The 14,287-nt window shown below is 45.9% G+C and overlaps 2 protein-coding genes across 2 annotated transcripts; one reads left to right on the top strand and one right to left on the bottom strand.

Annotated features, from left to right (window-relative positions):
* Positions 1-2,272: 2,272 nt before the first annotated feature.
* LOC115686900 (G-type lectin S-receptor-like serine/threonine-protein kinase At1g34300) lies at positions 2,273-4,725 on the bottom strand. The gene has a single exon (XM_030612320.2). The coding sequence runs from the start codon at positions 4,658-4,660 to the stop codon at positions 2,279-2,281; it is 2,382 nt and encodes a 793-aa protein (XP_030468180.1). The 5' UTR covers positions 4,661-4,725; the 3' UTR covers positions 2,273-2,278.
* Positions 4,726-9,250: 4,525 nt separating this feature from the next.
* LOC115686907 (putative clathrin assembly protein At2g25430) lies at positions 9,251-10,863 on the top strand. The gene has a single exon (XM_030612328.2). The coding sequence runs from the start codon at positions 9,290-9,292 to the stop codon at positions 10,637-10,639; it is 1,350 nt and encodes a 449-aa protein (XP_030468188.2). The 5' UTR covers positions 9,251-9,289; the 3' UTR covers positions 10,640-10,863.
* The last annotated feature ends 3,424 nt before the right edge of the window (positions 10,864-14,287 follow it).

Below are 14,287 nucleotides of genomic sequence, written 5' to 3'. Positions count from 1 at the left end.
TCGATTATAATTTGTAGGGGTGTCAATGGGTCGGGTCGAGTTTTTCACGATACCTGACCCGACTCAAAATACTGGGCATTTGTGCTCGGCCCGACCCGAGACAAGACCCAAACAAGATATAGCCAAGTGATCGGGTCAGGTCTATCCAGGTCGGGTTCCGTGTTTCAAACTCAGCCAAACGATTCTGTTCTTGCTTTCTTATCACCTCAAAAATCTGCCAAATTCATTCCACGCCCATTTCATATCCACTCGCCATCAACCAGTCTCGTCTCGGGTTCCTCCACAATCGAGACGAAGACAACAATCAAACAACAAAAAAAAGAAACACTAAAGACCTGCTTCGCATGAGGAGAGCTGTTGATTTCGCAGAGGGCCTTCGCTCCACTCTCCAATGCCTCCCGGGTCGAACCTTGCACCTCGCGACTCCTCGGGAGGCTTAGGCTTCGTCGGCGAGGCCGCACCGGAAGGGGCATCTTCGGCGTGCTGCGACAAAGGAGACGGGGGCAGCGCGGAAGGATAGAAACTCGGGAAGCGGAAGGGAGCGCCAGCGTACACGCGGGTCGAGAGCGTGGACGCTGCCGCCGTGGCTGCCACAATTGCCGAGGACAGTCTGGAGGCCGCCATTTCCGGGCTTCAATCCGGACCCTCGATGGCTTCCGTAGGAAAAGGGGAAGAGAGAACGAGCGACGCGGATCGAGATTGGCGCGAGCCGAGCATAAATCCCTACACCATGGCACCGCCAGGGCTAGTCATGTCGTTGGTACGGTTGCCGTCAGACTCGATGGTCTCGCTCTCGGCGAGGCTATGGAAGCCCTAGATGGAGGACTCAGAAATCGCAGAAGAGGCGAGAGAGTGAGAGAGACGTGGAAGAGAGATCTACAGGGTTTCCTTGTTTGGGTTTCCTGATTTGGGTTGTGCTTGGGTACCTGAGCCGAATAAATTCAAAACAATACCCAATTATCTTTATTGTTACCCAAACAAGTTAAGGCCTAACCCGACTCAATACGAAAATTTTCGGGTCGTTTCGGATCGAGTCGTGTTTGATCGGGTTGTTTTAACAACCCTAATAATTTGTTGTGTCACTTATCGTGTCATTCCAATCTAAAGTTGTAATGAAATGTAATCGAACTGTGATTATTCTAAGTCAATCTTCGTTAAAATTTGTGCTAATGAAATAAGAGGGCTGAGGAAATAGAATTGAACCACATTCGATTTACGGGACGTCTTAACCTAAATAACATTATATGTGTTCATATTTTTGAAATCTCCATAAAATGTACTCATGGTGATGATTAGCAGTTTCTTTCAATGCTACACGTGCTAAGAAATCTTAATGTATGTTTAAAGAAGTTAACCATTAAATTCGTGAGCGCTACCTTTCAATACTTATTCCCAACTTGCCACATCGCTTAGAAAGTTTTGATAGAATATCTTAGTATATGTAGCAATTTCAATTTCTTTTGGTTAGGAAAGTAATTTGGTTTTTTTATTTTTTTTCCCACCGAAATTTTACAATTTTTTAAAGTTTATTATGAGAAAATCGATTTTGGCAATCAATTGTCACGGCCAGAGAAATAAATCGATCTCAGGGGTCCTAAATAAAATACCATAACTAATCCATGAAGGATGGGCAGATCTCGAAGAGTCCATGTCCAAATGTATTCTAGAATATTCCTGAAATAGGCAATATTGTAAATGCGGGTAGTTGATAATGGAAAGATATAATCTCCAACGTTAGATTGAGGAGAGATCTACGAATACAATAAGTCGGGTACATGTATATAAAGGGTCTCCTTCCCCCTCACTTGTCTCTTTGGAGCTTCTCTCTACTACGATTGTGAGTATGAGCTCCTAAGTTTTTTTTTTTTTGCCTCACCCCACCATGTCAAATAATAATTTCACAATTAAATAAATAATTATATTCTATTTATCAATCTACTTTATATCTTCCAGTCTGTCATCCTTCTCGGTCCTGTAGATGACCCATCTCCCAAGTTGGGGGCACGTGGCACGCGGCATCCTTTCTCATCTCATCTCCATTATTACACGAATACCGACACGATCGTATTTATTAAATCTAAGTTAAAACTAATAATGAAAATACACATTTTTATTTTGTCATTGTATAACGATCTCATAAAACATAAACAGTGCGGGCGGAGGGAGTCTTTCATATCGTAATATCATTTGAAGCATGATATATTTTGCAATTTCGTACGTCACTTAAGGACCCGGTTTTGCTATACTTAATTCATTTTTCTTGTGCTATATAATAACCCTAATCATCTCCTAAGTAGAAAATGGTGGGCTTCCGCGGCTCCATGATCTCCACCGTCCCTTCCAACATCTTGGCCACCTTCCCCATCGACGGCCTCAGCTCCGGCCGGTCCTGGAGGCACCACATCGCCGTCTTCACCATCCGGTCCACGAGCTTGAAGTGGACCCTGTCGTCGTAGGCGTGCTTGATCTGGCGGTCCAGTATGTCCTCCACCTTCATCTCCTTGAACGCCTTGTCGAACGCCCACCCGGGGAAGTACCAGTCCTCGCTGTCCAGCAGCGACCCTTGCATCTCGAAGTTGCGGACCCCGCTGACGATCTCCAGCAGCACCATCCCGAAGCTGTACACGTCGGCCTTCGGGGTGATCTGGTCCGTCTTGGCCCACTCGGGGGCCATGTACCCGCGGGTCCCCCGGATCCGGGACATGCTCACCATGTCCTCCTTCTTCCGGAGCTTGGCCAGCCCGAAGTCCGATATCTTGGGGCAGAAGTCATCTCCCAGGAGGATGTTCTCCGGCTTGATGTCGCAGTGGAGCACCCACTCGAGGCACTCCTCGTGCAGGTACGCGATGGCCCGGGCCACCCCGAGGGCGATCCGGTACCGCACCCCCCAGTCGAGGGTCGGCTTCTGATTGTCGGCGACCTCGCCCGTCTCGCCGCCCAGCTCCGCGGGGCGGCCCGACCGGAACAGGAACTTGTCGAGCGACCCGTTGGGTACGTACTCGTACACTAGGATCCGCTGCCCCTTCTCGGCGCAGAACCCCCACAGCCTCACCAGGTTGAGATGGTGCATCCGGGCAATGATCGTGACCTCCGCCCAGAACTCGGCGTCGCCGCCGGCCACGTTCTTGAGGCACTTGACGGCGACGACCCGCTTGTCGTTCAGCTCGCCCTTGTACACGTCGCCGAACCCGCCCCTCCCTATCTGGTCCGAGAACCCTTTGGTGGCGGCCTTGATCTCGGCCAGCGTGAACCTCTTGGGCCCGCCGGCGGGGAGCAGCTCCAGCCCCAGGGTCTGAGCCATGTTCCTATACTTGATGTACTTCTTCAAGAAGGCCGAGAAGAAGGCCATCCCGGTGATCAGCTCCGCCGCGAACAGCGTGCAGATGATCACGATGTTCCTCGTCGTCGCGTTCGACTCGTCCGGCGGGAACGGGAGCGTCACGTTGATCGGGCACGTCGTCTCGAGCACCGTGGTCAGCCCCGTGAAGTTGCTCTCGTCGGTCTCCGACTGGTCCACCATCAGAAACATCGCGTTCGCCGTATCCGTCCCCGGCGACCAGTAACCGTACAGGAGCTGCCCCAGCTGTAGGACGCAGCGGCCGGTCCCGTCGTAATTGAACATGAAGCCTTCGCAATTCGAGCTCGCCGACAAGCACTTGGACAGGCAATCGGAGTAGTTCGTCGCCTGCTGGTTCGTCTGGTTCAGCCCGCCGGTGAAGTTGACAAAATCGAGGCGGAGGAACTTGGCGCTCTGCGGTCTCGCCACCGGGATCTTCCGCTCGCACTCGTAGTTCCCAGGGGCGGACGAGCGGAACCCCGGCGGGCAAACGCAGTAGGTGGCGTTCGCGCCGTCGCTCATGCAGATCGAGTTGCGGCCGCAGAGGCCGTGGATCTTGCAGAGCTCCGGCATCGCCTGCCACACCATCGTCCACTGTCCCTGGGAGTAGCTGAACAGTCGCAGATTGCCGTCATCGGCGAGCGTGAGCCGCCGCGGGACGGCGTCGCCGAAGTCGGCGGAGAGGATGGACTGGCCGTTCTCTTGGCTAATCATCCCCTTATCATCCAGATTCAGGAAATTATTACCCCCAGCTGTCCAGTAAGCCTCGGTGCCGTTGAAGAGCAAACTCGCCGAATCGAACGAGAACCGACCGTTCTTGGAGAACAGCTTGGTCTCGTTCATGGGCTGACTCGGCAAGAAAGTGTCTCCGGGGAAGCGGAAGCTCCCCCAAGAAGCGCCGAACACCAGGTCGCCGTCGTCGCGCAGCGAGAGCACCGAGGAGTTCCCGGCGGCCGTCGCGTTCGTCCCCCAACGGTTGACGCCGGAGGAGTTGAGGAACAGCTGGCCCCCGCGGGTGACGACGAGGGAGGCGGAGGCGTTGACGGGAGATCCGGCGTTGGCGGACCAGACGACGGTCAGGGGAGAGAGCCCGTGGTACCAGACGGAGAACGTGAACAGGGCCGACGCGTTCGGGAGGAGGGGCTGGAAGCCGGCGGCGAAGACGGCGTTGGGGGAGAGGAGGATCCGGTCCTGGCCGGGCCCCCACGGCGAGTCGGAGGACGAGAAGGAGGAGATGTTGTTGGCGGCGGCGGCCTGAGCTAGGGCCGGCGGCGGAGCGGGGATGGCGAGGAGGAGAGGGAGGAGGAGGAGGGAGAGAGACATGGTCGAGTCACAGAGAGAGATGGTGGGCGTGTGGGACTGTGAGGGGCGGGGCTGAGTGTGAGGGCGGGGGGCGAAGGTATAACAATGGCGGCTTTCGGAGTGGGGGGAGGAGAGAGAGAGAGAGAGAGAGAGACAAGTGGGGACGACTTTTCAACGGCGACGACGGAGACATGTGAATTGAGTTTGACCGACTGTGGATTTGGATTGGACCTATTGGGTCGATCTTTACCGTGCGCACAAGTTTGACAAAGTCAGCGTTGGAAAATATGTGGCGACCAACGACTGAATGATGAGATAATACCTCGAAAAATAATCTCAAACTGACAAATTTTATAATAAATTTATTTAAAATTAATTTTTTAATTATTAAAAATTTCAAATTAATACACATGTGATAAATTTACCTTTCATTAATTTCCGTCAAATTTGATTAATATCACGAAAAATCACAAATCGATACATCTGTTACTCTGTGACAAACAGAGGGTAAAACCTTAAACTGGCGTCAACATGCCGTGTGTCATTCAACTTAACAATTTGATGGTAAAATTTAGCAGATACTCACGGAAGGAATATTTGTCACAAGTGTACCGGTTTGAGGTTTTTGCTGATCAAAAAATCAATTTCGGGTAATTTATTACAGGTATACCATTTTGAGGTTCCCGGTGATATTAACACCCATCAAATTAGAGGATTAAACATCCAATAAAATTCTCGACCCGGAACGAAGGAATGCGGTTCGTAACGGCGCCACTCGTCGCAGCCGGTTCGACCCCGACACACGGCACGGCAACACGACTCGCCCAGTTTCAAGGCGACTCTCCCGTTAAGACCCGGTCCGAGCGATACCGTTATCGCAATAATAATATCTCCGACGAAGACCCGAACTAACATAAATAAAAAAACGAGAGAGTACGAATCTCGCTAACCCCGACCAAAGTACGAGGGGAATGGTATCTTAATGGAGCTAATTTTAACCCTAAAGAACATTTTTTTCTTTATAACAAGATTTTGATAAAAACGTGAAGTGGGTTTTGTCCTGTTCGACCGTATGCTAGGCATCGGGCCCAAAAACCAGTCATCGACCGCGTGGAATGTCGTCTTCGTGCGTGTGAAAGAGGGCAGAGAACGATAAAGGTCGCAAATATGTGACTGGCCACTATCGAGTTTCAATGTCGATTTAGTCCGTTTCGTCCGTCTAGTGCCCGCTAACAAATGGCAAGACCATTCCGTAAGTTAGGTATGCTAGCGATATAACAGAGGAGTTAAAGTAGATCATGAAACCCATTTCTTTTACTCGTATTATTTGGATCGGGTCGTGTATGGATTGTTTAAAAATAGTCGTTCCAACCGATTTTGGCTGGAATTCGCTGATGACAATCGTCTTATACGGCACGGCCGGCGCTGTCGTTAATAATGATTTTGGCATTTTTTTTTAATATTCTTTTATAAACTTTTTGGTTCTTTTCTTGTCTTTTCTTTTTTTCATCGTTCATCTTCCCGGAATGGTCACCGGGGCCTCGATGATGGCCGGCGGGCGGCGACCTTACCGACCACAGGCGACTGCCTGCACACTCTCGCCGACCACCCTCGGTGGAAACGAATAAGAGAAAAATCGAAAAATTTATAAAAAAAAGAAAGTGTCCACGTACGCACCGGCCGTGCCACGTGAGACGGCCGGAGTCCGTGTCAGCGATTTCATATCAAAATTAGTCGGAAGGACTGTATTAAAAAAACTGTCAAAACATTTAAAACTAAATTGATTAAAATTAAAATGTTTAGGACTGAATTGACCGCTGCATAATAAGTGTACGGCTTTTTCGATTGCGGGGGTGGATTTTGTCGTGCTCGTAGTGCAAAAGGGACTTTTTTTAGGCATGGGAACCAAAACATCATCTTGGCGTATGAAAGAGGCTAGAGAACAAGGTCGCAAGTATGGGACAGGCCTATCAAAGTTCATCACCTCATGGCCCACGAGAAAATTAATAGAAAATTTAGGGACTCGGTTGCAAATTGTTAAGTTATAATGGGCAATTCCTTAAATTTATAGAAATTAGAGTGGATTTGTCCCCTTCGAAAAGGGGCAAAGAGTCCATAGAAATTGTCCCGCACGGGGTGCTGTAATCTCACCCCGTTCAAACTCTACCCGCTTCTGCAACAGCGAATTCGACCCTCCCGCGCGGCGCGAAAAAACACGGCCTCCTCGAAATCAAGGCGATCTCGTCTCGACCTACTTTGACATGGTGGTCGTGGCACACCGCCACGTCAGCGAGTTCCCGTGAAAATAGGTCAGAATGACCACATTGGAACTTCGCGCAAATATTTAGAACTAAACTGGCGAAATCGGAAAGTTTGGGAAACTAAATTGATATCCGTACCGTTGCGTAAGCAAGAGATCCAACGGTAAAACAGACAGAGCGAGAAAATATATCGAACACTAGATTTACGTGATAATCCAAGCGATACAATGGAGATTACAATAACACTCGAATCACCCAAACACGCTAAGCATTTTTCAGCTCCCAATTACACCCAATCACTCGAAGGCTTCTCCGATTTCATGCACGAAGAAGACGCGGGATGCAATTCGGATCGAATTGCCCACAGCCCACGCTCGTCAACAACCGCAGTCCGAATAGTTATATATGCATTATATAAATGGGAGCCCCCTTTTATCTTTTGCCCGACTTCCAGAACGATTTGATTGCCATTTGTTAGCGGACTTTCCTTTTAAATGGCCGGGCTTTCTCGCAATTCATCTCGGGCCGAGTTTCGTTCACGGGTTCAAACTCGAAGCATTTCTTAACATGCACAATGAGTTCAAGACCGATATGACAATTCCCCCCCTCTTATTACATTAAAATATTTCGACAAAGACATGTGATAATAGGTTTATTGATTCTTTGATTTTCGCAAACAGCCTAATATCTTCACATGTACCCGGGTGTCCAATCAACTTAGTCTTTTTTTTTTTATTTTTTATAAAAATTGATTGCTGGCGACTCCTTAAAGTTATATTTATTTTGGAGCATGAGTTTTTCCAAAATTTCGTTGCGGCACTCCAACTCAGCGGGACCCCTGAACCTGGGCCGAAAAGGGGAGATTGAAACTGTGAATATATATACAATGATCTCTCCCCGCCCTCATCGAGCAAGGGTAGGAAGTGATCGATGGCGCTAGAGATCTCGACAAAAGTGTGGCTCTTGGCAAATTTCTAGAATGATAAAAATGAGGAAACGAGTCGTTACACATTGAACCAGGGAAAAGTGTATATCTATTATAATTGAAACTAACTCATAACATATACCTTTTAGTATAATGATCGGGTTTAGCATAGAAATTCGAATACTAAGCTCTCTTGAGTAAGTACCAGGATAGGTGATTTCCTAGAAAAGTGTTTGGCAATATATCACCGTACAAAACCACGAGACTCCAAATGAGATGAGTCAAAGCAAACGATACCTTAAGCAAGTTTCACTAATCCGTCACAATATGAAATTAGAGCATGATCCTTTCCGGCAGGAGTGTGTTGGAATACTGCACGAAGCTAGTAGGCACGTAACGACCTAATCTAACGAGGGTGAGCCGAGAAACCGACTTTTGTTTGAATCATGTCAAATTCGTGCGGTCTTTCACCATACATATCTCGTATTCTCATTGTGTGTTCCTTATTAGGTGTGTAGCCCATGTTTGACTCTCTGTCTTGAAGCCTTATGGCCAGCACTGCAACTACTCACCATCACCACTCCACTGCAAATTAGATTGTGCAATGGAGACTCACACTTCACGTGTGGAACCAAATGAAACAAACTGAGGGACGGTCGAATCCAATTTTTCGTACTAATCAATAGGCTTTGGCCCTGGTTGGTCATGCTATGGAACATTGTGCGAAATGAATGAATCCAAGCACACATAGCCAAACGAAGTGGGAACTCTTCATCTCTCTCTAAACATTTTGTGTGCAAAGACCTTATTTTTCTCCATACACGACAGGAAGCCTAAGGATAAAAGTATAGAGCGAGAGGGTCCGATCAAAGTGCGACTGCTAACAGACATCTAGAATGAGAATGACGAGTGACGCAGAGATGAACTGAATCACACACCGAACAAGGAGAGGGTATCGCCGGGTTAAACATATGAAACCGAAACCAGATACCTAGTATGACGTCATGCTTTAGCATCGGAACTCCTTCGGGTGAAGATTGCTATTAGAATATGCGAACTCTCGGGCATCGATACCCTAAAGGACAAAAATCTCGAGGCTCGTGTAATATGGGTTAAAACGGACAATATCTAGCGTGAGTTAGGCTAGAATACCACGCTAAAAATTAAGTTTTCGGGCTACAGTTTCCAGCATGATATCAAGCTCTCCTCTTGTATGACATCTAAGTTTTTTGGGCCTTTCTTGTTGTCCCTTGCTTTTATTGATCCGAACAAAGAGATTGTAAGCTTGCAAACGAACAGCCATCCATCGTAATCCACTAAGGTTAGTGTCCACCGCCAACTCATTTCGTTGTTTCCTAGGTCTCTCCTAAGCAACAAAATATGATCTGCTCGCCACCACCAACACCTTATTTCATTCACCTAAGTTACAATCTCTCCCTCTCTCTTAACACAGAGACACACAAGATGCACAGGCGATTCCAACGTTTATTCACATCCCTAAAGGAGCACGGCAGCGTCAGCTACGCCAAGTTCGCCACGATCGGCGGGTTCTGCAACGTCGATCTCATACTCGTCAAGGCGACGGCCCCCGACGACCTCCCGCTCCCCGAGCGGTATGTGCACGAGCTCCTGAAGATCTTCTCCATCTCCCCTTGCTCGTTCCGCGCGTTCTCCCTCGGCTTCACCCGCCGGTTCAGGAATACGCACTGCTGGCGTGTTGCACTCAAGTGCTTGCTCCTCGTCCACCGTCTTCTCCGGTCTCTCCCCGAAGACAGCCCTTTACGGTCCGAATTGCTGTGGACCCGCTCCGCCGGATTGCTCTCTCTGAACCCATGCCACTTTCGGGATGCCTCCTCCTCGGCGTCCGAGGACTACACCAATTTCATCAGGTCCTATGCCGGGCTCCTCGACGAAGCTCTCAATATCTTCTCTATCGAAACTATACTCGTCGAAGATGACGAATTGCCCGAAAATCTGCCTGATAGGATGAGGGAAGTGGGGAAGTTGCTAGAGATTCTGCCGCAGCTACAGAGTCTGATCGACCGCGTCATGGACTGCAGGCCGATTGGATCCGCAGCGAGGAGCTTCATCGTAAAATCGGCGATGAAACACATAATTCGCGACAGCTTCATTTGCTACACCACATTTAGGAGAGACATTGTGGTGTTGCTAGAGAACCTCTTTCACATGCCACACAGGAATTGCATCTCTGCCTTTGGCATCTACAAGAAAGCGGCTCTCCAAGGCCAACGGCTTAGTGAATTCTATGATTGGTGCAAGGGGCGGGACCTATGCGGGCCGTACGAATATCCGTTCACCGACCGAATCCCGCAAATTCAGATCGAAGCGCTCGAGAGTTTCCTCAACGGGATGTGGCAATTGACGGATCAGTCGTTGTCCTCGTCCTCTTCCTCCTTGACCGTGTCGCCCTCTTCATCCATAGCAAAGTCGAGGTCGACACTGACCGAAGACGACGGCGAGTTCATGCCGAGGGGGGTCACAATCATCAGCACGCAGTGGGAGAAATTCGAGGACAATGCCATGGTGGTGAAATCTGAGGAAGACGAAAGGGAGCCATTGATCAAGCTTGAAGACGGCGAGAAGGGCAGCGGTTGGGACTGGGAGGCCCTTTTGGAGGCCTCCATCAATCTATCTCCTATGAATCAACAGACCAAGGTCTGTGCTCATGATGAATTTGTTCAATCCGGGTACTTCTCTGGATTCATTGACGAAGTAAACAAGGATCAAAGTGGGAAAGAGAATGAGTGGCAGTTGCAGATAAACGACCCAAGAAGCCTCAATCCTTTCTATTGACATGATTGCAAGAGGAATTGAATCTGCTGCTAAAGTGTCGTTTTCATGATAGGATGTAGTGTTAGAAGCTGGGGTTTTAAAGACATAATGCACTTCATCACTTTGATTTTTCCTAAACGATTTATTGTCTTGTTTTAGAAACCATATACCATGATTCATTTGTTGTTTTGAGCTATGGAGGTTAGTGTCGCGCCGCGCTTTTCTCTACCGAAGCACACTAGGAGGTATTTTCGTTCATTATGAATGATAATATGTTTAGTATTAAATGAACAAGAATCTCTCCCTGACCATACCTTACGAGATGGCAGGTATTTGTTATTTTGTTTTCTATTTAGCCTATGTTTCGTTTTAGAGTCGCTACTAGTCCTTAATGATTAACTAGAAACCTAATCGAGATAGGAGAGAACTATCCTGATCTCTGCGAACTAGAGATTTCATGGGTAAAGGGACTTGATTACGTTAACGATCCCGGTTCGAAATCCCTAACGCCTTTTCGGTATCTAAAACGATTGGACGTATCTAACGTGTCATGCGATTTCTCAAGGCCCATCCACTAATCCTAACTATTCTAAACAGGAAAGAATCAATCAATAAGGAAATGCAAAACCAATTCAAATCACAAACAACATTCCTAATATCGTCCCTAAAATGAAAATCAATCAAAACAATCAAACTCTAATGAAGCCCTATAGGCTTGTTCATTTTTAAGGATTGTGTTGGCTTTTGGGGTTTTAGGGTTTTTAGGGGTTAGGACCTCTTTTGGGGTTAAACCTTTTTTAGGGTTTTTTAAGAGGTTAAGCCCCTTTTCATCCCTAAGGAGTATTCAAAGAACCACTTGTGCAACCCAAAAAATTCTAATTTCACTCAAAATGGGTGGTCACAAGGGTTTTGAGTCATTATGTGAATTTTTGAAATTTTTGATTTTTTTCGGGAAAAGTTTTATTTGACTTTCTCACCTTCCAAAAATCCAAATTTTGATTTTTAAAATTTTATGAATTTTTCTTTACATTTTATAAAATTTCTGAATTTCTGAATTTTTCTGTTTTTCTAGAAAATTTTCTAATTTTTATGGGTTTTCTGGAATTTCCCTAATTTTCTGAATTTTTTTAAATTTCAGAATTTTTCTTAGTTTCTAAAATTTCCCTGAATTTTCTCGATTTTCTCGATTTTTCTGGATTTTTTTATTATTTTTATTGAATTTTCCCGAAATTTCTAAATTTTTTAGGATTTTCTGATTTTCAATTTTTTAAAATTTTTTTCTTAATTTTTAAATTTTCCTAATTTTTTATTAACTTTTTTATTCAAGGACCAAACTGGACCGATTTAGTCCGGTCCAACCACATTGGACTAGCCTGACCGGCGCCGATCAGATCTCCGGAGGGAATGGTGCCGAAACGGCGCCGTTTTAGGCATTGTTCATTGGGGCATTTTGTCGAACACCTGGTGTGCATTACTATTTAAACTACGTTTTCAAAACCATGATTTCAACCCAATCTCCGATGACCCTCTAATTGTATTCCAGCCACTATTATTGATCCTATGCCATCTACCCATTGCCCTCTAACCACCTAAACCCACCGGACCGCCGCCGGACCACTACCGGCCGGCTAATACTAAGCCTACAAAACACCTATCCTGAAACTGGTCATACCTAAAACAAACTAGCAATTTGAACAATTCTAATCTAACTAGCTATTTTAACATCCAAAACAATTATCGAAACAACAGATAGATTGAAGAAAACTAACTTGGATGGCCATTGGCCGTGGAAAGGGGCTCTGGCGAGGCTTGGTTGCTCCGGCGAGGTGGTTTTAGGGAACCGACTCATGGTTTATGCACAATCATGATACAAAATACATCAAACAAGAAAGTAATCGATCAAAAATGTGTTTAAGGGATCAATGATCACAAAATCAAGAGGGAAATCACATAATCAAGCTCAAAGTATCTCAGACACTCATTCTGGAATTTCATCAAACACATGACAATTGATTGTGAAGGACTTTTACCTTCTTCATCGGAGCTTGAATCTGAAATTCCGAACCGGCTGAGGATGCTATACTGATGCTCCTTCACCTCCTCTTCAAGATGGTGACCTCCGCTTCGCCGGGAAGGTCCTAAATTGGAAGTTCTGTCGAGCAGGTCTTCTCTGTGGGAACTGGTTTTTCCCCTCGTTTTGTCCTCCTCCCCGGGGCCGTTCCGGGCACTAACCAACTCCCCAGTCAGTTAGATCGGTTGAGGGTGGACAGCTGTCCATTTCATTCTCCACATGCTAGAAATGGAAATCCAAGTCGGCAAAAGGGCGGGGTTGTTAATCAACTTTTTCAGTCCCTTTTCCCGCGCGTGCCCAGACCGGGTGAAGAAGAAGACCAACTTGGGTCGGGTCGGTTCCAACCAATCCAGCAGATCCGGGTTGGTCTAATTTTACAAATTTGACCCCATTTTGTCCCAATTTCATGATTTTAACCCACATTTAGACTTCTTGACACATTTTGCTCTAAAATAAGGGATCGATTTGAATTTTTATCACAATTAAGCCTAAAAACCCTAAATTTCAATTCGGGTAAAATGGGTTTTCATTCAATTGAGAATCTAAATGACCTAATTTTGCAGAATTGAGGCCAAAATTGAATTGCCCATGCTCGATTACCCTTAGGAAAGCTATAATTTTTTTTTTATCGAAAATGTCCAATTGAATGGAATCCCCAATTTGGGTCCTAAAATCCCTAATTTTCAATTAATTTTGGGGCTTTTGGATATTTTAATCAAATTGTGAAATTGAACCGACCAATATACAATTCAAGGTCCCAGGATCAATTTTTGTGAAGACACTATAGCTCAAAAATTCCTAAAAATGATTTAATTGTATTTTTGTTCAATTAGTATATGAAATTGCCTAAATTTGGGGAAAACATATTCCCGATTGGAATTTTGCAAAATTGACGTTTCAGGGATAAAAATTGGAATTAAAATAAGACTAATGAGTATTTTTTTTTGGAATTTTTTAAATTCCATTTGGTATTTTTCTTTATTTTTTTCCTATTTTTAACAACACAAATTAAAAAAAATCAAAGAAAAATCTAGAACAAATGATTTCTTGTTTAGAAATAGGTTCCTAAGCATGGCCAAGGCTCCTAATCCTAATTTTTGTGCTTTTATGTAAAATTGAAAATTTGGACAAAAAATCAGGTGTCAATAATTAGAGCAAAGTTTTTTCTAATCAATGTAATGTTGGAGTCTAATGATGACCCGTCATTTAAGCTAAGCGCGTGATTGTTTAGAGGATGGTGTCCAGTCGATACTATATCCTACGACTCCCCACGTTACGAGACATATAAATCGGGAAAACCTATCGATGAACGAAAGGGACCGTCAAAATTTAACTCGAGATCTTAGACAGTTGCGTGATGGTCTTCTCTAAAAGATTTTCTCAGATCGAGGGATGGTCAAGGATTCGAACATATAATCACGGAGGGCTTCAACCGGCGTCAAAGAAATGCCTAACCAACTCGGCCTATCACTTTAGTGGCGACTCCCCAAACGTTCATATCTACATTGAATGGACAGATCAATCCAAATCCCCCCCACCCCCAATCTCTAATTGCCAACACAAGAACAAAACCCAAAAAGAAAATGAAAACCCAGCCA

This window comes from Syzygium oleosum, unplaced genomic scaffold (assembly GCF_021117445.2).
Source record: "Syzygium oleosum isolate NSW1041296 unplaced genomic scaffold, Sole_v2.1 Sole_v2.02, whole genome shotgun sequence".
In the NCBI taxonomy this organism is placed as follows: domain Eukaryota; kingdom Viridiplantae; phylum Streptophyta; class Magnoliopsida; order Myrtales; family Myrtaceae; genus Syzygium; species Syzygium oleosum.
This window is presented reverse-complemented; position numbering and strand designations above follow the sequence as displayed.

Bases quoted from the DNA above. Each gene is read 5' to 3' on its own strand.
- LOC115686900 (XM_030612320.2), bottom strand. From the start codon at position 4,660: ATGTCTCTCTCCCTCCTCCTCCTCCCTCTCCTCCTCGCCATCCCCGCT.
- LOC115686907 (XM_030612328.2), top strand. From the start codon at position 9,290: ATGCACAGGCGATTCCAACGTTTATTCACATCCCTAAAGGAGCACGGC.